The sequence below is a fragment of the Lutjanus erythropterus genome, chromosome 10 (genome assembly GCF_056507025.1).
Source record: "Lutjanus erythropterus isolate fLutEry1 chromosome 10, fLutEry1.hap2, whole genome shotgun sequence".
Lineage (NCBI taxonomy): Eukaryota > Metazoa > Chordata > Actinopteri > Lutjaniformes > Lutjanidae > Lutjanus > Lutjanus erythropterus.
The window spans coordinates 35,324,017-35,345,004 of NC_139326.1; the positions used below are offsets into that span (position 1 = coordinate 35,324,017).

The 20,988-nt window shown below is 38.6% G+C and overlaps 1 protein-coding gene across 1 annotated transcript; it reads right to left on the reverse strand.

The window, feature by feature from the left end:
- Positions 1–4,446: 4,446 nt before the first annotated feature.
- ncaph (non-SMC condensin I complex, subunit H) lies at positions 4,447–20,691 on the reverse strand. Its single transcript, XM_084729180.1, has 18 exons — positions 20,557–20,691; positions 18,580–18,802; positions 18,280–18,370; positions 17,934–18,026; positions 17,295–17,412; positions 16,326–16,474; positions 14,794–14,983; positions 14,540–14,622; positions 12,907–13,100; positions 12,294–12,439; positions 10,674–10,780; positions 10,296–10,415; positions 9,752–9,859; positions 7,683–7,826; positions 7,409–7,519; positions 7,208–7,275; positions 6,598–6,673; positions 4,447–4,839 (listed from the first exon to the last, which is right to left on the reverse strand). The coding sequence occupies exons 2-18, from the start codon at positions 18,795–18,797 to the stop codon at positions 4,780–4,782; spliced, it is 2,076 nt and encodes a 691-aa protein (XP_084585306.1). The 5' UTR covers positions 18,798–18,802; positions 20,557–20,691; the 3' UTR covers positions 4,447–4,779.
- Positions 20,692–20,988: the final 297 nt, after the last annotated feature.

Below are 20,988 nucleotides of genomic sequence, written 5' to 3' on the forward strand. Positions count from 1 at the left end.
GACCTAGGCTTACAGAATGAAACCTCTGAATATAGACTACTATTGTCACTAAAGACAATTTATTTTAACTTTATATGCTATTTTCATATGGTTATATTATTTGTTATTTTCACTTTATAGCAAATATAATGACCTTATTTATTTTGTTATCTGTTCTTCACGTTGCGCCGCGACAATTACGTGCTTTTATTTTGAAGGTCCTTTTCCTTAATTCCCTTAACTTGATGTGGCTCTCCCTGTTTTCTCTTCAGGATGGCGTCATGCTGAGGTGTAGCCATCATACAGTATCTTGGCTGTGTGCCTAATTACTGAACACAAAGATAAAGCTATAGAACAACTGCATAACTTTTTGTATTCGTCTTGTCTGAACCGAGAGCTCTGAGGTGTGAGCTGGGAGTTATGTCATCTTTTGTGTTTGTGATCAAACAATAGGACTTTGGGCGTGAAGGTGTGCTAACAAAGCCAGACAACAACACTGACTTATAGCAGAGAGCCTACTGCAAGAAACTTACTGCCAATAGTTCTTCATTAGCAGCAGCTGAGTTAAGTAATTTCTAAACAAAAATGAAAATAAAATGATTAAAAAAATATCCTGTTATTTAGTTGGTAAAGGGGTTTATTTCTTCTAGCACTGGCATTTGAATGTACAGCTTTTTGGACACATTTACATTTATTCAGTATTAAGGAGAGAATGACTTAAGTCCAGCCAGTGTGGTAGTAGCCTACATATAATACCCCTACATGCTAGAAAATGAGTTGGCCCCCATGTGCCTCTAAATCAGTGGTTATCAAACTGTGGGGCGTGTCCCACTGGTGGGGCGCAGACCCCCTGCAGGTAGGGTAAGGATGACTTGGGGGAAAAAGATGGAGTAAAACAAAGTTGAATGAATATGTGGAGAAAATGAACAAACACATTTTGCTGATATTGTCATGCTGACATTTGTTTGATTATAAATAAACTTGGATCCTTATTGATTATTTGCTTCCAGTATCATTGTTAATGACTGATTGAAAAAAATGTGTTGGGACATGAACTTTTTTTTGCCTTCTGAAATGGCATATGCCAGAAAAAGTTAATAGTTCCCTGTGTGTTTCTGTCACAGATGTGTAGTCGTTGGACAGATGATAAAACAATTTTAATTCAATCCAGGGATGGGAATTGTTTCACCATAAATTCATCATGACTTTCAGTGACCTGGTGTCTCACTTCATGCAGCTGTTTATTTTTTTTTTGCCTCAGCCTCTTCTATAACCTGAGTCTGCCACTGCATGTGACTACAGATGAAGGAAATATGGTTCACATTAGTAAAGCAAAGCAAATAAATAAACTTAGCATAATTGTGGATCTGACTGTGAGAAACAGTTTTATCAAAGTGGAGGTTGTGAGGTAAGTGTCAGTGATGTTGGAGAAACTTAAGTCAGTGGCTCAGTTTACCTCTAAAAGTTTAAATGGGCTACATATGAACAAAGTAAGAAAAAGGCATCATTTATTAATCCCCGAGGGGAAATAACATTATTCACTCTGTTGTAATTTTATACATTCATACACATTCACAAACAGGACATACAGGCATGCATCACGGAGATGTCAGAGCGAGGGGGCTGCACACATACATATATACATATAGTCACATGCCCTGAGCAGTTTAGCAGGTTTGCTCAACTGGCACCTCTCCAGCTGCCAGTCCAGACTCTGTACTTTGATCCATGTAGGACTTAAACTGGTGACCTTTCGGTTCTCATGCCAAGTTCTCACAGACTGGAAACAAACCATAAGTATCACTTATAACATAATATAATACTCAACTGATTTCATCAAGATGGCAATTCAGTACAAAAACGAGAGACTTTGGATGATCTAATGTCACTTGATTCATCCTGTGTCAAAGGAACACAACACAGACAGAAGGACACTGAACAGATTCACTCTATCAACAAAACAAGTCAGAAGAGAAGCTCTCAGAACAGGTTGTGCCAGACTAGCAAAAGATCATCAGATTTTTGATCATAACATGGAGTTTGAGCTTCAAGAAACTTACACACCAGTTTGATAGACCAGCTTCCTTGAAATGCATTTGAGTGAGCAAACAAGAAGAACATTTCTGTTCCTGAAAACTGCACCGAGCATCCATGATCATTTTACCCCTAACTTGGGGGAAATTGTGCCTTAGGAGCAACATGGAACTTTTTTTTTTGTTCTTCTAAAACTATAACACAACAACCTCAGGTATATACAGTAACTATGATTTGAAAACTAATACACTTTTATTTAGCAGTTAAGTCATCAAAGTGGCTCCTTCTTCCCTAATTACATTGCAGATATGTTTATAACAAAACAGAATGCCATGCTATTTTGGAATATATTTTTCATTAACAGGTTACATATTATGTATATTTACATATATATTACAAATGAATATTGCAAATGTGAAATTATAAAACAATAATATGACACTAGTTAGGTCTGAATGCCATAATTCATAAAAGACTGAGTCTCAGTCTGTGTAGAGATGCTTTGTAACATCTGTCTCTCCACACTCCCATTACAGCTTCACTCCTGTTTTTTTTCATGGGATGTCTGTGGTTCAGTGTTTCTAAGGGCAACAGTGACATGTTAACATCGTTTCCACCAAACTGTCAGAAATCCTCTGCAACTGCTGAAGTACAGTGCTGTTCAAGCGATAATCTAATCATGATGTACTCCAGTAGAAAAGGAAGGGGTGGAAAGTAACTCAGTACATTTGATAAAGTAAGGTACTTGAACTTTACTTGCATATTTACATTTGTTGTTACTTTATATTTCCTCTATGCTACATTTCAGAGGGAAATATTACACTTGCTTCTAAACTACATTTATCTGACAGCTTTAATTACTTTACAGGTTGAGATTTGACACAATTGATAATATAACAAGCTTTTAAAATACAAAACTAACGATGAAAACAGGGGTTTCCATCCTTTTAAGGCTTTTGATGTCTTACAAAAAGCAGTGTTTAGTTGGATTCCCATTTTAGATGTATCTACCAATGGTGATTTTTTTCCTCTAAACTTCTCACGTTTCATTTCAATGAATGTTAAATGATCCAATATGTCACCAAAAAACCAAAGATTAGAGAGAAAAAATATCTAAAACTAAAAACAGAATCAGAAATTTGTTTTTCCATCTTTCTTCTCTCATTGACCCCTCAGATTTATATTGTGACCCTTTGGAGGGGCCTGACCCTTAGGTTAAGAGCCATTGTACTAAACCTGCTCCGCTTCCAGCAGCAGCAACAGTAACATGCTGTTTACACACCCATGCTTCAGTATTAATAATTTAATGGGTATATAATAATATATCCAAGTGACAAAACCACGACTTTTACTTTAGCGCCAGTAGTGCTAAATATCCTTCTAGATTTTTTGGTGTGAGTTGTAGAATTTTGGAGATATTAGATGTAGAGATGTCTGCCTTCCCTCTGATGGAAAAAAAAAATATTGAAAAAGTCAAAACCAGTGTCTCTTTCCAAACATGACTCGGTTACTCAAGATAATCCACAGACCTAGTTTTGAACAGTTTCATGAAGGAACTACTTTTTTTTTTTCAGAAGTAGAATCTACCAGAACTACTTTCTTCACAGAACGTCTCATAAGGTCTTTGGATTATTTTGAGTAAACAGGTCATAACTTTTGGAAAGAGACACTGATTTTGAATTTTTCAAATGTATTTCTTGGGACTTTGATCACCACTGGACCAATACCATTTATTCTCATTATACTGGAGAGAAGGCTGACACTTTGCACCTCACACCAAAAGAATCTAGACTGATAAATAGCACTACAGGCTAGAAAGAAAATATGTAGTTTTGAATTTGGGATGAACTTTCCCTTTAATCTTGCAGCTCATTCCTGAACACAGTAACACAGTATCTCTACATCAGCAGCAATGTCCCACGTCACAGATCCCATGTGATTAGATAAAGATGTTATTTCAGCGTAGAAAATGATCTATATTAGGAACTGATAGTGGTGAGAATGTGGAATTACAATAAATCATTGCTACTTTTTCTAGATAAATCAACGAGTGTGAAATTGAACTCTTCCAAACATCACAGAACTGTTTGTCTCTCAGCTGACTGAGCAACTCCTCCTAGCTCTGCACTTGTTTGACGTATGATGTCATACCGAGTCCCACCCAGCCCTGACCAACCGGTTTCACCTCTATCTGTGAAGGTGGCGGCGAGGCCTAAATGCTGTTCATTACCTGCTGTCATGTCAGACCACTGCTGCGGGCTGCCCTGCAGCACTCGCAGCTAAAAATAATCTAAGCCATTACGCCCATTTTGGAAAACAATTTGCCCGGCAGACATTAGCAAAGAGTGCTAAAAATACTGTCCATTTCATTCTTGGAAATATGAAAAAATTTGAAAAAAGCCCCGATGTTTTGAAATAAACCTCTACAACGTGTTTTAGAAAAAGGCTTTTATTTCTTTTGACAATATACATTTTCTGTGCGGTGGTTGAGCAGTTAAATTATCTACACAGGACAGGCATGAATAGGACAGAATAAAAGCAAAGACAAAAATGTTATGCCTCCCAAGGAATAAAAACAGATATGACTTTTGAACAGTTCCTGATTACATACTGTACTTACTAGAAAACAAATAAAAACATAATACAATCTAGAGAAGAGAGTGCCACAGAGAAACATCAGATATTATACAAAGAGATGAAGAAGTAGAGAACAGCATAAAAGAATAACAATGATTCTCCAGACAACATCCCATCATTCATCTCTCCTCAGTGGCCTTGTCTGATGATGATATCTGACATGTCGTCAACCTTCACCAGCTCCAAATTCTGTTAAAAACAAAACAGAATGCATATTACACACTACAAGAAAGAAACATCAGCAAACATTTTTAGGTTTTTGATGTTTATCCACAGGGAAAGACTGAACATATCAAGATTTGAATGTTTTATCTAACACATATTAATCAAAGGACAAAATAGGTGGCTAGTTTGAAGTTTTTTGTAATCTGTCTAACCCACCATTTGATTAGTTTCAGCAGTGAGTTAACTTGTAACTTCAGGATTTCAGTGTATATTCTCAGCCCAAAGCTATCCAGAGAGTTAACCCTGACATAAAGTACCCTCTTTTTACACACACAAGCCCAACCCAAGCCCAGGGATACATGATTTACACTACACTTCTACTAGCCCTGAGATAAATGTCAGTTGAGAATGTAGCATGACTAAAGAGAATTTGACAAATCACTTGTCATTCTGACTTACAAGATAGGCCTTTTACAGCATGACTCAATTTTTTTGTGTAATAAACTATAAAGAAAGACAAGTACAAAACAAAGAACAACATTCAAAATCAAGCCAACAATATAAAAGAACCAAAAACAGACAAAAGAAAAAAAAAAGAAAAAAAAGAAAAAGAAAAAGAAAAAAATCACAGGTGAGCAGAGACTGGGGCAGACTGGGATGAGCATCTTTACATCTTTCATTAATTCACACTGAATGTCGAATAGGAAATCACTGTCATTTTTTTAAGGTAACTGACCTAAGTTTAAGACATTAAAACTGAATGGGATGTTAATATAAAGCACAGTCTCTATTACCATATGTATATCCTTACATTGCAGTCCACAAAAACAATATGACAATGATTAGCATTCATAAAATGTTTTTCCTGAGTTGGTGTATCACATTTGTCCAGTAAAACTCTCCACTTAAGAGAGGCAGTTGTTTGCCATTTGATAGTACAGAGAGACTCTCATTCTTCCTCAGTCACACTTTGTTCTCATCTTTCTTCACATTTTTTCAGGGTGTCTGCATGTAGCAGCACATTCAATATAAGACTTCTGAATGTCACTGTTTAATTAAATTTAAGGACAGTTTTGCAATAAAACTAAACATCAGATGAGAACATAAAAGCATAGTTAAAGAACTTTAGTTCAAATACATTTTTGTTAGTCTGATAAAATATATATATTTGTCCTTAATCATTATTAATCACTACAACTCTCCCATGAGCCCTACAGGTCTCTACATCCACCTTGAATCCATTCTGAATCCTCCCTTCAGGATAATCCTGATTTTTAGAACCAAAACTATCCTGGTCTGCACCTTGGAGACTTTAACTTTTGATCTGGATTCTGAGTAGGATTGGATTACAAATCTGTATCCCAGTTTTGTACAATCACATCTCTTGGTTTTGAAATACCCAAATTTGAGATTTAATCCTGTCCATTCTGATCCAGATTAAATGTTTTGAAATACTGGCCCCTAGGGACAAAGTTTGTGAACACAAATAGTAAAAAAAAAAAACCTTGAAGATTGGAACAGTAACAGAGGCATTCAAATTCAACTCTAATTTCACCAGAGATTGAATGTACAGGAATTTTGTGCCTGGAGTGAATTTTAGACCATGTTTACAGCATTCAACAAAATATTCTAAGACCTTCCCAACAGGGATTTAATATCTTTCAAAGCATTTTATTGGTAAATTAGTCATTTTAAGATACTTTTAAAAAGGACCAATAGAACAATACCATTTCCTTTTTGCCTCAAACACCCAGCCATGTTTAAAATGACAGTAAAACTCACCTTTTCATTGGCAAGATGTAGCAGGGCGACAAACGCCAGAGGCACAGACAGGTTCTGAGCCATCGTGTTTGGCAATCTGGACCACCGCAAAGAGAGGTGGAAAAAAGGAAGAGACAGAAAGACACACAATAAATTTTACATTCCATCTGTCATGCTGTTCAGACATAGCACCTTCAAGGGAGCTTTTAGTTCTGCTGCTAGCTGGTTCACATCAGGGTCCAAATAATGCATGTTTGTCAAGCTAACTGGCAAAAACATTTCCACCCACACAAGTGCTTTGGTTCACAGATCAGTGGGAACACAGAGTTACTACATGAACTTTCCCTCCATTAAACCTGTACATCATAATTGGGTTTGAAAACTGTGGCCAGTTGTTATATACTTCTCAAACAAAGCAGTGCAACCGATGAAAATCATTCTTTACAAGAATACAGACATATTAGACAGGAAACTGTTTAAATCTACACTTAGAATCCCTGTACTACAGTGAAAATTGGTCAAACACAACACATACAGACACATATTAGCATGCACTGCCCTTTTGGTTATTGCTATTCAGTCATTATTATTTCTCATTAGTGCTGTGTCCTGGCAGGAGGTCTGCTGGTACCTTTGAAGCAGCGTCTTTGTGGTCTGGCTGAAGACCTTCTCCCCACACACCTCTGGTTTCTCCACCTCCTGCAGGGAACATTAAGGCATAACTCATAAAACAGACACATACAAACAGAGACACAGATACACAGCTACATCTCTGACTGTCTGCAGACAAAAAAGAAAGCTGATATATGGTTATTCTGCATATAGAATTTACCTCTGTGGGTTTTTCTGGGCTTTCGGTCAGCAGGGTCCACATGCTGTTCTTTAGTCTCTTCATGTCCATTTTCTTTGCGGTCTTAGCATAGTTTATTTCAATCTTGTTGACCTACAAAAACAAGCATAAATGTGAGTACAAATATGTAAAAGCAAACACTTCAGTTATAATTATATAATGCCAGGTACTGGAATTATACTGTAAATAACTGCTGAATTCTCTGAGTCTTGAAAATATTACTACAGAAGCTTTTGAGCAGAGAGATGTGACTCACCCTGTGTGGTTCAGGTACCAGATCATCCTCCCCATAGGTTGAGATGCCCTCTAGATCTTGTGTGGGCAGAGGTATATTGTCACCTGAAGGCTGAGTGTCGTCTGAACCGGCAAACCCTTCGACATCGTCATCACTGTCGGCACCCTGAAGAGGAAGATGGATAAAAAGGCGTCAAAAGGATGAAACTGTGACATGCTGTTCCTGATCAGGTTTGGTATTTGTAGATGACAACCCTCCATCTCTGGATCCCCAGGACATTACAAGTCCTCATTATTCAGCAGATTCTACAGTATTTGTTTCAGAGGTAGTAGATCAGCCTGGTGTTCATGCAAGGACAATTATAGAATCATCTGAGTGTGGGACGGGGGCTGACAGATCACTGTAAGCTCTCATATTCCCTGAAGATTACTCCTGTTCAAACACTCCAAGTCCCTCTGGTAAGGTTTATGATAATACCACTAGAAATAATGTGATAAAAATGCGTCTAACGGTGCTCTGATTGATCAGCACAGATCATTATTGGCTGATATTAGCTTGGAGTAGTTGATTGATGGTCTCTATAAAAGCCAATCAGAAGATGAAGCAGCAGGGTCTGAAATTAGCAAGCGCCAAATTTTCTGTTGGGTGAGTAAAGCTAAGAAGGCTATCCATCACACCCACACAGTCTCTGCTGTCTGTGTTGGCGTTTGACACACACACAGTACAGGATTGTATTCAGTTACTCCTTGTCAATTTAATGTGCATAGCCTTTTATGGCAAATCTCGTGGCCGCCAGCCTTCACAGTGCATTCAAGTGCATTCAAGCCACAATTAATCAAAATATTGTCGAAACTGCAATATAGCCAAGTGCGATATCCAAATTGCAGACGCTGCATTTTTTTTTGATAAAATGTGTGACACAACAGCATTCTAATGAAGTACTGTAATCCTGCAGAGATGACCTGGCCTATAAATCCTCTTCTCTAGATGTAAGAAAACATGTTTGTTTGGTAGAGAGCCCAACAAATGTCACATCATCGTGATTTAATAGTTTTTTCTGAGAAAATGAAAAAAAAAAAACAACTTTCATTCACATGAATCATATTGCAATCACAATTTCTGTCAAAATAATCACATTTTCCCCCCTATATCATGAAGCCCTTTCATTATAGCCTTTTTAATAATAAAATGCTAAAAGCATAAAAATATAATATTCATTTCTAATAGCTAGACTTAAAAAAAATCAAAACAAACGATATTCCAATATTCTTGTACAATAGCTCCCCAAGTACCTCTGTGATAATTTTCAAGCTGATTTATAGTATACTATGTTGTTAAGAATACTTACATAAATAAGGCTACATAATAGATAGAAGGCCGTCATCAGTAACAGTCAGGACTTTTTCCAGTGATATGTGATTTGCCTCAAAAATCCTGATCGCAGCACCCTTAAATTTGTCATACTGCAATATTTATGATATATACTGTTATATATATACAGCAGCAACAAACCTAGCGGAAAGAAATAGTAAATAGGGCTGAAAATTTGCAATTTGGTACTGGTTATGTGATTGGGATATTGCTCTTAGCAATATTTTGATTTTTGCAATTAATTGTGCAGCCCTAATAGTAATGCTGCTGGCTTTGGTGTGAAAGTGGATTAACTACATTATTTTCCTTTGGAGAAAAAGAGCAGAGTCACTTAATGAAAGCAACATGCATCAACATCTGACAAGTAATTGACCCTGAGACAAGATGCCAAAGGATCTGATTCAACTGAGGTGGCGATCACAGTCATTAATCAGAGCAGCATGTTGCATGTTGGATTTGCATCAAAATGAAGTTGTGATATTGAACCGCTGGACTCAGATTATTAACATCAGTACAGCAGGTCTGTTTGCATCGGTGACTCTAATTAGAGTTATTTTGACGAAGAGAGAGCCGACTGAATACGTCCCAGTATCATATCATGATATAATTTTAAGGCCATATCACCCACCCAATACTCCTTAGATAAAGAAAGTCTATTGAAATTCAAATCAAGTAAATAAAAACAAGTTAAAGACCATATAAAAATGTGGATTTCAGACCTGAAGACCTGGACAGAAGTTTGCTGTGTCATTGGCGTTGTTGTAGTCGTAGTCTCCGATGCCCTCTCCGAGCTCTCCAGACAGCCTCTTCTGGCCCTCTTGACTCAACTAGAGTAAACAAAACATACAGATCCCTCTTAATACAACATAAATGATCCCTACGTAGTTAAAGATACATTATAAGGTGATTGTAGCATGTCTCAAAATTTCATATAAAAAGCTGATGACCATGAGAATTATGTGATCGCTCTACATTTTTCTGATGTTTGTGTGGACTGAACTGATAAAGACGTCATACTTCAGCCAACATTTGATTCATGTGGGACATCAGTGCTGAAGGGAATCTCAGATACTATAATCTGACCACAAACAGCCTCATGTAATAATCATTCAGTTTGTGTGCAAAATTCACATTTAGTGACCCCAAACTCTGATCTAACTGCTCTCAAAATAGTAATAGATCACTCTGGTGCTCTAATTCAAACAAACATTATTTAACCTCTTCCACCAGCCCCGTCTGCTGACAGGAGCAGTGACGACTCACCGAGCTGGAGGGTTTGAGGCTGAGCTGGGAGAGCGTCTCCGGGGGAAACTGGAAGTCTGCTGGTAGAGTTGATTTCTTATTGCTGGCACTGAGGGCAGACTTGCTGTTAGTAGTTGCAGCCTGTGAAGAGAAAATATAAACGTCAGTTTTAAGATTTTCCACACATTTTCTGCTTCTCATTTGACTGGATTTTGAGACTTTGGACAGCGTCTCAAATCACTACAGACAGCGATATCACTTCAAAATTTTATTTGCAGATCATGTTTCTCTGAATCTAATTATCAGAGCTTAATGACCAGCACATGTAGCTGTCCAGATATGTACATGACAGACGATTTGAAACACTATGAAATCGCTTGGCAGAGGGAATAATCTTACTCTTGTGGTGCGGAAGTAGGTGTCAAAATTGACATCATCACTGAAATCTATTTCAAAGGTCTTCTTGGGCTTCCTTTTACGTGTCTCCTTGTCAGGCAAATGGTCCACTACACAAGACAGAGTGCATGGAAACAGACAGATGAGACAGATAATTGTTACTCGGCACACATTCAGGGGAAGACAGCCATTAGAAAATTGTCTCAGCTGTTAGAGAAAATGTGAAACCCTAATTCATCGCAATAAATTGAATAAATAAGAATAACCCAAAGTGTGTACATAATGCTGTTAGTATAATATAGTATCCAGCTGCAATCCTGATTTAAAAAAAAGGTTGGACATTATGTAAAATGTAAATAAAAACAGAATGCAATGACTTGCAAATCCATTTTGACATATATTTAATTGTGTACAGTACAAAGACAAGATATTTAAAGTTCAAACTGAATGTTTTTGTAAAGTATACACTCATTCTGAAATCGATGCCTGCAACATGTTTCAAAAATGGAAGAAATTGAAACAGGAGCAGCAAAAGACTGGGGAAGCTGTACAACACCAAGTTAATTGGTAACACGTGATAGTATCATCACTGGGTATGAAAGGGCATCCTCGAAAGGCTCAGTTGGTAACAAGCATGAATGAGGGTTCACCACTTTGTGAAAAACTGCGTGGGCAAATACTCAGTTTAACAGTGTTTCTCAACACAGAACTGCAAGGAATTTAGGGATTTCATCATCTACAATCCATAAAACCATTAACAGATTCAGAAGCGTAAAGGAAATGGCTGAAAAACAATACTGAATGCCCGTGACCTTTGACCCCTCACACAGAACTGCATTAAAAACCTAATAATTGTATAAGGGACACTGCATGGGCTCAAGAACAGTTTGGAAAACCGTTGTTGGTAAACTGTTTGTTACTGCATGTACAAATATATATCACATATATCAACAACTTCCAGGAAATCTTCGGGCCAAAGCTAATCTGAGATGGAACGACAGAAAATGGAAAAGTGTGCTGAGGCCTGACGAGTCCACATTTCAAATTAATATCAGTAAATCAGTAAAAGAGTTCAGGTCGTAGACTGGTTTACCTACAGTGTAGATCCGTCTCCCATTGAAAATTTGTGGCACATTATGAAGCGCAAAATACAACAATGGAGATCCTGGACTGTTGAGCACCTTATGTCATATATCAAGCAGGAATGAGAAAAAAATTCACTTTCAAAATTTCAACAATTAGTGTCCTCAATTACTAAACGCTTATGGAGCGATGTTAAAAGAAAAGGTGATGTATCACAGTGGTAAACATTTACCCGTCCCAACGTTTTTGTAATGTGTTGGACGCAACAACTTTAATATTTAGAGTGTATATTTACAAATAACAATAAAGGTGATCAGTTTGAACATTAAAAATCTTGTCTTTATACTGTATTCAATTTAATACAGGCTGTAAAAGATTTCAAAATCATTGCATCCTGTTTTTATTTACATTTCACACAACATCCCAACTTCTGGCATTAAATATAATGGGATGGCTAATGACCAAACCTAGAAACACCCTGACAAGCTCCACATAAACACAGAACAAAGAAGACACCATTAAACCATGAATTTCACTCACACTTGTGCTTTGGCTTGAACTGCCAGTAGCCGGGTCCAGCCCATGTGGCCATGGTCCTGGGGCTGAAATAGGAATACTCCCTGGGCTGAGAGGACAGCTGCAGACACATGGTGGCGATGTCTCCCTCTCCGATTGGAATAACGTCCCTGTGTCACCATCACACCAGCATGAGAAACCATTCAAACCGGCACACACGCAGAGACAAATCAGCCTCTTGATAACAGAAGCTGTAAGAGTTTGATTTGGACCCATTCAGTATGTTCTGATGAATTAAATACCTGCTCTCCTGGCGATAATAGGCAATGCAATTACTTTAAGTAATGCATTTTAAACTTAAGTAGGTATTAAGAAGAGGCTCTTTTCCTCTATAGAACTTAATGAAGGCCATTCTTTCATCTCAACATCCTAACAACGTGAAATCAGCATCAAAGGAGAGAAAAGAAAAAAAAATGCAGAAAAGAGAGCTATCTCAAGAAACAGTACCCCTGAGACCATAAAAAATGATTAAACAAACGCAGATAAATCAATTAATCAGCGGGTCTGTGGTAAAAGGTTGACTTGTTCTACCTCTAAGGAGATCATTACTCAACCGCCCTACAATCCATCATCTTACCTTCCTTTGCCAGAGCCAGAGGCCTCACAACCATCCTTGTGCTCCTTGCCTCTCTCCTCACAGTCACCTATTCCCTCCTCGTAGTCAGCGTCGAAGTCAGGACAGTCGTCTTCTTCAGGCTCAGGCTCCGGCTCAGCATTCACGTCAAACACGTGCTCGCCCTGCTTCATCTTCTCCAAAAGCTGATTCATGGTCTGAAAGAAGATGCGCAGGCAGACAGAGAGGTGCTGGAATCAGACAGTCTCTGCAAATAAGACTCGAACAATTGACCTTATGTGCATTAACTAATGGGTGCTGCACTGCAGTGTCAGAGAAGATTCCTGGACTTTTCTCCCCTGTGGTCCAAAAAAGAAAGAGTTGATCCATTTTTCCTGAAACCTCATTTTCTCAGTAACCAAGTAGCGTATTAAGACACAAAATTATTCTGGCCTGACTCCAGTTATTTCAATGAAGTGAAGGCAGCAGAGGGGAAGTGGTGTCAATCACATGCAGATTTTGCTCAGTGTTCACTGTGCTGAACTCCACCTGCCATTTATTCCCCTAGACCAGGGGTGCCCACACTTTTTCGGCTTGCGAGTTACTTTTAAAATGACCAAGTCAAAATGATCTACCTACATTAAAAATGAGGAGGCAGACTCACAGCCCAGTCCACCCACCCCGAAAATGATCAAGACAGCAGCAGCACCCCCAGATTGTGACCCCCGGGACCGGGACATCAGCTGTGCACCTGCAACTCAAGCTAACGTCCCAGGTCAAAATGCTAGTATTTCAGAGGCACTGCATCAAACAACTAGTTTCACATTTCCGGGAAGGTCATTTGGTAAAGAAACGTTTTGTCGGTCATTCAGTGCGAGCTGGTTTAGCAAATGGAGATGGCTCCATTATATTGAGGACGGCGATCGCGTTGTTTGTTTCATGTTCATGGAGATGTTTTGGACAGTCTGGACATTGGCAGCCTAATGAGGAGCTTCATCAGCGCCAACCCGGAGAGGAAAGCCACATTTGGAGTTGTGTGACGCCGGTCAGACACTTTTCTTTTTAGTGAGTTCAGCACCACAGTGACATGGACAGCAGCCGGGACAAATTGTTTATCGTTGACAAGGTGATCGGCACCATGGACAGTTATACAGACAGATTTTTGCAGTCTTAATTACTGTGCGGGTATTTTTTAATCATTATTATCAATGCAGGGAGTTGCAAGTGCAGCGCAGAGCTTTTTTTTTCTCAGCCCCCCCCCTGCTGAGAATATGTTCCCACGGCTATGTCTCACACTGGCTGCCCTGTATGTCAGTCAAGTGGCAAATGCCATACTGGGGATAGATGATAGGCTAACATCTAATTTTCTTGTTGAATGGCATGCGATCTACCCACACTACCTTTGCGATCGACCAGTTGATCGCGATCGACGTATTGGGCACCCCTGCCCTAGACTGTCAGGGTGGTTACTGTGCAGTGTGAAAGGTACTTTACTCAGATGAGTATTATATAAAAATGTCCAAGAACATTTACCAATTTCCCCAAAAAGCAAAACATGCTAAGATGTCAGCATGCAATAGATTTTTCCTTTCTGCTTCTCTAAAGAATTACAGAATTATTCATAATATTAAATCAGTGGTTATATCGTTTCTCTGACCTGCTCAGGGTTCCAGCTAGTGAAGGAGAAATCCTGCAGCGAGGGGCAAATGGAGCTTTTCTCCTGAGAACGCTGCAGTCCGGCTGGCAGAAAAAACAGCACAGAAAGGTGGGGTTTAGCATTTCTACTGAGGAGCAGCTCAAAAGATGAGACACAGCTTGGTGGCACTAAGCTTCAGACACTTCATAGGACAGTTTAATGGCTACCCAACAATTGATGAAAACACACTTTAGGCCTTGGTAAATGTTTCTTACCCATGAATGGGGATGCAGGGACTCCCTGTGGAGGCGGAGGAGAGTAAGAAGGTCTGGACTGAAGGAGGGTCATGTGGGAGGGAAACAGCAGCTCGCAGCGACTGTTCTCACTGAAGAGAACTGACAGGAAGACGCCGGCCGTGCTGCTCTCATCGAAGGATGAGGCCATCCGCTGAAACATGGGGTCCACCTGGGTGTGTAAGACAAACAGGTGATCATGCTCACAGCCTTACAAAACACGTGAAGAGAAACAATGCACTGACACTGACTTCAATGTAAAACGCCCTTCATTCATGTTAATGCTTTTGGGTTAGTTAAGAACAAGCATCAGTTTGGGTATGGAAAGGTGATGCAGTCATAATGCAAACTAAAGATTTAAAAATTCTAGCCCTAATTGATCTTAATCATGACGTTTTGATATGCTGTAGCTGCAGGGATGTTGCCATGGCTGAAGTGAGCTTTGAGTGCATGTAAAATGCAAAAAGGACCTCAAAAAAGTGAAAAAAATACCCTGACCTGATCAGTATCAGTATGAAGGTTAATAACCTTTCTTAGTCGGTTCTATCCTGTAGGTAAACAGATATTAAACTGAAAAAGAAAGGAAAAAGAAAAAAAGAGCATTGACACTGTGGCTGTGCAAATAAACAGCCAAGTGGGAAAGTATCAGCGAGTTGCACCATATAGCTGTTTTTGACCAAAATGTTCCAAGAACTATGGAACAAGTTCCTGCAAATCAGCACATCAAGCAAATCAGAGATTATAGAGCAACAACAAAATGTCATCTTGCTGTTTGTATTTATTTTTGTGTGACTGAGATGTTTGTGTTAGATGTAATGAATGAATGAAGAGGAGAAATATAGAGATAGAAAAGGAGACTGAAAATTTGTGCCTGTCTCAATGCTGGTTGATCTGCTGAGAGTTTGATGGTTATTTATTTCGGCTATACAACATGACTATCAATCAAAGTTTCTCTTCTTCATTTGCGTTCATCTCTCATCATCACTATTCCTCACTCTTCGTCACACACTAGCTTCCATGCTATCTCATTGACACTCTCTCTCTTTACCTAAATCTTTTTTTTAAACTACTCAGGAACCTGACACTACAACTTTTGTATTTAGTAAACCTCTAAATGTCCACCACTGCCACTGGTCCTATTAGTGATGCTAGTGGCGACCAGTACTTTCTTGAACTGTGAATGAAGCACTACACAAGTTTAGGTAAGTATGGTGTCTAGGTCTGGTGTTAAGCACTGCAAACTCAAACTTTTTTTGCTCCGGGATCTAAAGTTAGTCCCCGGTTCCACTGGTTGAGACAGTTAGTCCCCGAGTTACTTACAAAGTTCATGTGGATGGAGCGGCTTCTAAGCACATGCATCAAAGAGGACTATAGAGTTAATGTCACAGACAATAGAGTTATGGGCGTAATAATGCTATTTACTGTTCTATTCAGCAGCATAATTATAATCCTTTCAGAACTGGGTTGGCTGTTATTTTAACTTCTGATACTATTCTGTAAAGACAACACCATACCTCACACTTCCTCTCAGACTCAGAGCTGTTGATGTTGCTCAGATTCTGCTCTACTGTTCTCTTAGGAGGCCTCTTTTTCTTTGGCTGCTTGGCAGTCACTTCACCTGCCGCAGACCCTTCATCTCCCTCCTCTTCCTTTGGTCCTTGGTCTGTAATGCACAAAAAAGGAAAAGAAAGAAAAAAACTTCAAATACTTTCCAAATAACACAGGGTTCAGCAACCTGTGGCTTTGGCATAAAATTATATGGAAATTAATAACGATTATTTCTTTCCATTTTAATTTTCTTTTATCATTGTTGTATGCTTAAAGTGATTCTTACATTCTCCAATTGTGGGAATGTTGCCTTTACACAGAATAAAAACATATCAACATTTTGTCAAATAAAATTTGTGTCATAGCTGTGTTTACAGCTCAGCGCCTTTTCCTCTAAATTTTGCCAGGCGCTGGACATGATTCTCCCCTAGGCTAGCTATGGATGCCAAATCCAAAAAGACAAAGTTTGCCATTCTTTGGGCCTGACAAAGCCTGAAATCCTGCATCCTTTTCCCACTACAATAGAGGATTTCAAAGAACCAGTATGCAGGATTTAGTGCCTTCTAGCAGAGATTGCAATGACCTTGCCTCACCCTCCCCTTTCAAATGTGTTGGAAAGTCTACGGTGGCCCAAAACTCATGAAGATGGCATATCTAGAGCCACGGTTTGGTTTGTCCATTCTTGGCTACTGCAGAAACAACATGGCAAACTCCATAGAAGAGGACCCACACCCTCAGTGGATATAAACAGCTCATTCTAAGGTAATGAAATCACAATTCTTATTTTCAAGTGATTATATACTAATGAAGACATTAATATTTTATTCCATTTTTCCATGTTGTGTCAATAGATCCCTGTAAATCATGCTGGTCCTTTAAATAAAAATCCAACAACACATATGAAAGTATAGAAATCATATTGCTGAGGCTCTCACCCTCTCCAGGTTTGGTTTCTGCCCCAAGGCCACCCAGCACCCTGTAGGCATCAGCATGAACAGCATCCACACGCACAGCATAGATCTTTGTACTTGCATCCAAAGTGCCAGCTGCCACCTTTAGGACACACACACAGACACACACACAAGGAATAGATAAATCTGACAGTGACTATTTCATGGCACAGTTACCTTGAATAACACTCTTCATATTTTTAATTAATAACAAAAATCCCCTGAGACTTTTGTGAGGGTGTCTGCAGTTTTCATTAGGGTGCTGCAGACTTTATCAGAATGAGCGGATTAATTTCTCATCAGATAAAACACCATGCTAGACAGCAGAATGTATCAAGACTTTTAAAGTGAATTTAAGACTTGAAAGTTCTAGTTCACTGGATTCAAAACCTGTAATGGATTATTTACAGCAAGACCCGCAGGCACTATATCCATCCAGGCCATTTATTTGGATGACTGTGTCTTCAAAGCAAATCAGCCCGATGGCTTTCACACTATTTTTGATTGATGTGTAGTGTGTTCTAGCCTAGGTAGAACTGGAAAATTGTTACAATAGATAAAGTTTTATATATTTCTATTGAACTTCACTGAATGGATCAAAAGCAGATTAAAAATCCCTCAAACCTTGAAGTTTGTGAGCTCAGAATCCTTCTGTTTCAGGATGTCAGCCATGTAATCAATCAGATGCAGACCAAAGGCATTTTTGGTGGTGATTTTCTGCCAAAAAGAAAAAAGAAATGCATTAGTCATATTTTCCTTTTAGCTCTTGACACTAACCATTTAAAAAGTAAGAATTATACACCTTTAAAACAGAACGTAAAAGAAAAAGGGGGAACCCCCCCCCCCCCCCACAATTTCCAGTGTAATTACTATAACACTTCAAAATGTGAACTGTGTGAAACACTGAATGATTTCTGTGATCCACACACAAACACACATATATATGCACACTGTGCACGTATATACTTACATTCTCAGTGGAGAGTTTTATGCAGGTGGAGTAATGCTCGGAGATCTGTGCATTTGACAACTTGGGCACGGCAGCAGGAGTCCCTGCCGCACTGCATACAAAAATGAGATTATCTTTAAGCTCTCAAGATACATTTAAGGGCAGACAGACAGAGGCTGTCGAAGCCATGATTTAAAATACTGTTATAAATCAAATAAACTCAGATTTACACTATAAGTGTCACATGACAGCTTGTCACCAAATGCTGTGCTCAAAACAGTTAAAAGTGTGGTTTGCCAAAACTCAATCTCTACAGCTTACCTATGTGATGCAGAGTCATTGAAAGAAGAGTCAGTGGCAGTTTGGAGGTCAATGACTCTTGATCTTCTGCGCTGACGTCGTTCCTGCTCATCATCGTTGCCGGGGAAGGCTGCGAGCAGCGGGGTGCTGCAGGCTGCAGGGGACAGACCCTTGTTCTTCAAGGAGGATGAATTCCATCCTTGACGGACCCGGGAGACGGGTGTGGAGGCTGCACTCATCTTTGCTGGAAACAAATCCACAAACACAGACATGTTGACAGAGGTCCAAGATTCACCTTTCACCAATAGATGGGATCATGTTTCGATGTTTAGAAAGATAAAAATAAAACGGGTAACAGAATGTTGCAAAGTATTTGAATTGTCACTTGTACTGTTATGTTTTAAAGCAAGAAAAAATTGGTATATGTTACTTTTAACAAACTTAATTTTATTCTCATTGTTGATTATTTGTTTTGATTAACAAATTACTTGTTTGGTCTATAAAATGTGAGAAAATGATGAACAATATTAATCAGTGATTGCTAAAGGCCAGGACATGTTCAAATGTCTTGTTTTGCTCACAACCCAGTTCAGTTAACTGTCATACAGAAGTAAAGACATCCGAAAATATTTACATTTCAGAAGGAACAGGATTAATCAATTGTCAAAATAGTTGTTTAATTTAATAACTGTTTAGGCGATTCATTGTTGCAGTTCTAGTTCATTGTTCAAAATTTCTGATATACTGCGACTGTAATAAGTTATTAACTGAGCCTGGATTCAGGAGGAAGTTATTTTTCAAGAGGAATATTTTGAACATGAATATAACATGGTTTACAGTGTGCGAGACTACCAGTCTCAGAAAAGTGTGCATGATTTTCAGCTCTCATTGTCCAGTTATAGTGTACACCCTGACAGCCTTCAGTCTTCACTGAGTTGACATAGGGATGAAATGATTACCGGTTTCACAATAAACCACGGTGAAATAAAGTATTACCGTTTCAAATTTAATCATTGCCATCGAAACCATGAATAATCACCGTAATTTGAAAAACTCACAGTATATATGTCCAACATCAACCAAAGTCAGCAACAGTCTCCCATATGCAACATGCAACATGGGTTTGTTTTGCATCAGTGAAAACACTGACATTGAAAATGGCATGATGCCATTTAAAATAATTTAAAAGTTTGCAACATAAAACTTGGTGAAACGATTTCAAACCGTCTATCTGTCAAAGGTTCAGCATTTTTCAGCAGATTTTTAACAAAGTCGTGATAATACTATAATCGTGATATGAAGTTTATGAGTGTCATCTCTACATACAGCAAGTAGCACTTGGCCGCATGTAAACATGAGAATTCAAGTGGGAAATGTAAGGAAATCTAAGATGACAAGAATCATGACACGTGGTCAAAACACAAGTATTAGTAGGGTTAAATTAGGGTTAACGTTACGTTTAGTTTTTATTGCTCTGTAACAGAAATGACCGATTGCTGGAAAGGTGCACACTTCAGTGAACAAGACTTTAATGACAAATACGTTCAGTCTTCACTGGCGCACTTGTAAGGCACTAAATATTTCATAGTTCATATATATTTTGATAACAAATTGTTTCGTCTTTTGCCCCGATCAATCCACCTCTTCTAACACTGAGTAGGTCAGAACGACACAGATATAAACAAAATAACTCCAGCGGGATCATAACGTGAACTAAAAAGTTATTGAAGGTACCGCTAATAAACTTTATACAAAAGCAAGTTACACTGACGCAGAATATTTGCAAAGCTAACTTATCACTGAACAAAACCGAAAGACAAACGTTGCTTGAGCTCAGTGCTACGCTAACTTTACATGCAAGCAGCATAACAAGGCTAGCTTCAGTTAGCATTAGCTAATATGAACGTGAACTTATTATTATTGACGTTAGCTGACTGGTTTATTGACACACGAGTGCTGCAACGTTACAACGGAACTTGTTTAGTTCATTAAACGTACCTCACAATGTCTAAAATCCGATACGGCTCTCTTGAGACCGGTTACAATTTGTAGTACAGCACACAAGAACAGAGCAAGCTGTGGTTTATCTTCCTGTTCAGCGTTTGAATTTTTGCGCCGAACGGTTTACGTATCACCATTTTACGTCATGACGTATAACCACACCTACTATGGGAGTTTTTGCAATGACTCACGAGCAAGGAAAAAAAAAAGAAAAAGAAAAAAGAAAGAAAACCCAGTCATTGTTTGTGTTACTTAACCCAATACAATTTAAAGAAGCCCTTATGTTTGGATTTATTTTTTATGGCTAAAATAGAATAAGTCATTACCTCAATGCAGAAGCAGGTTCGTTTCATTGCTTTGTTATTATTAGAAAATTCCTTCATTGGTCCCACAACAGGGAAACTTAGTGTTACAGCAGCAAAATGCACT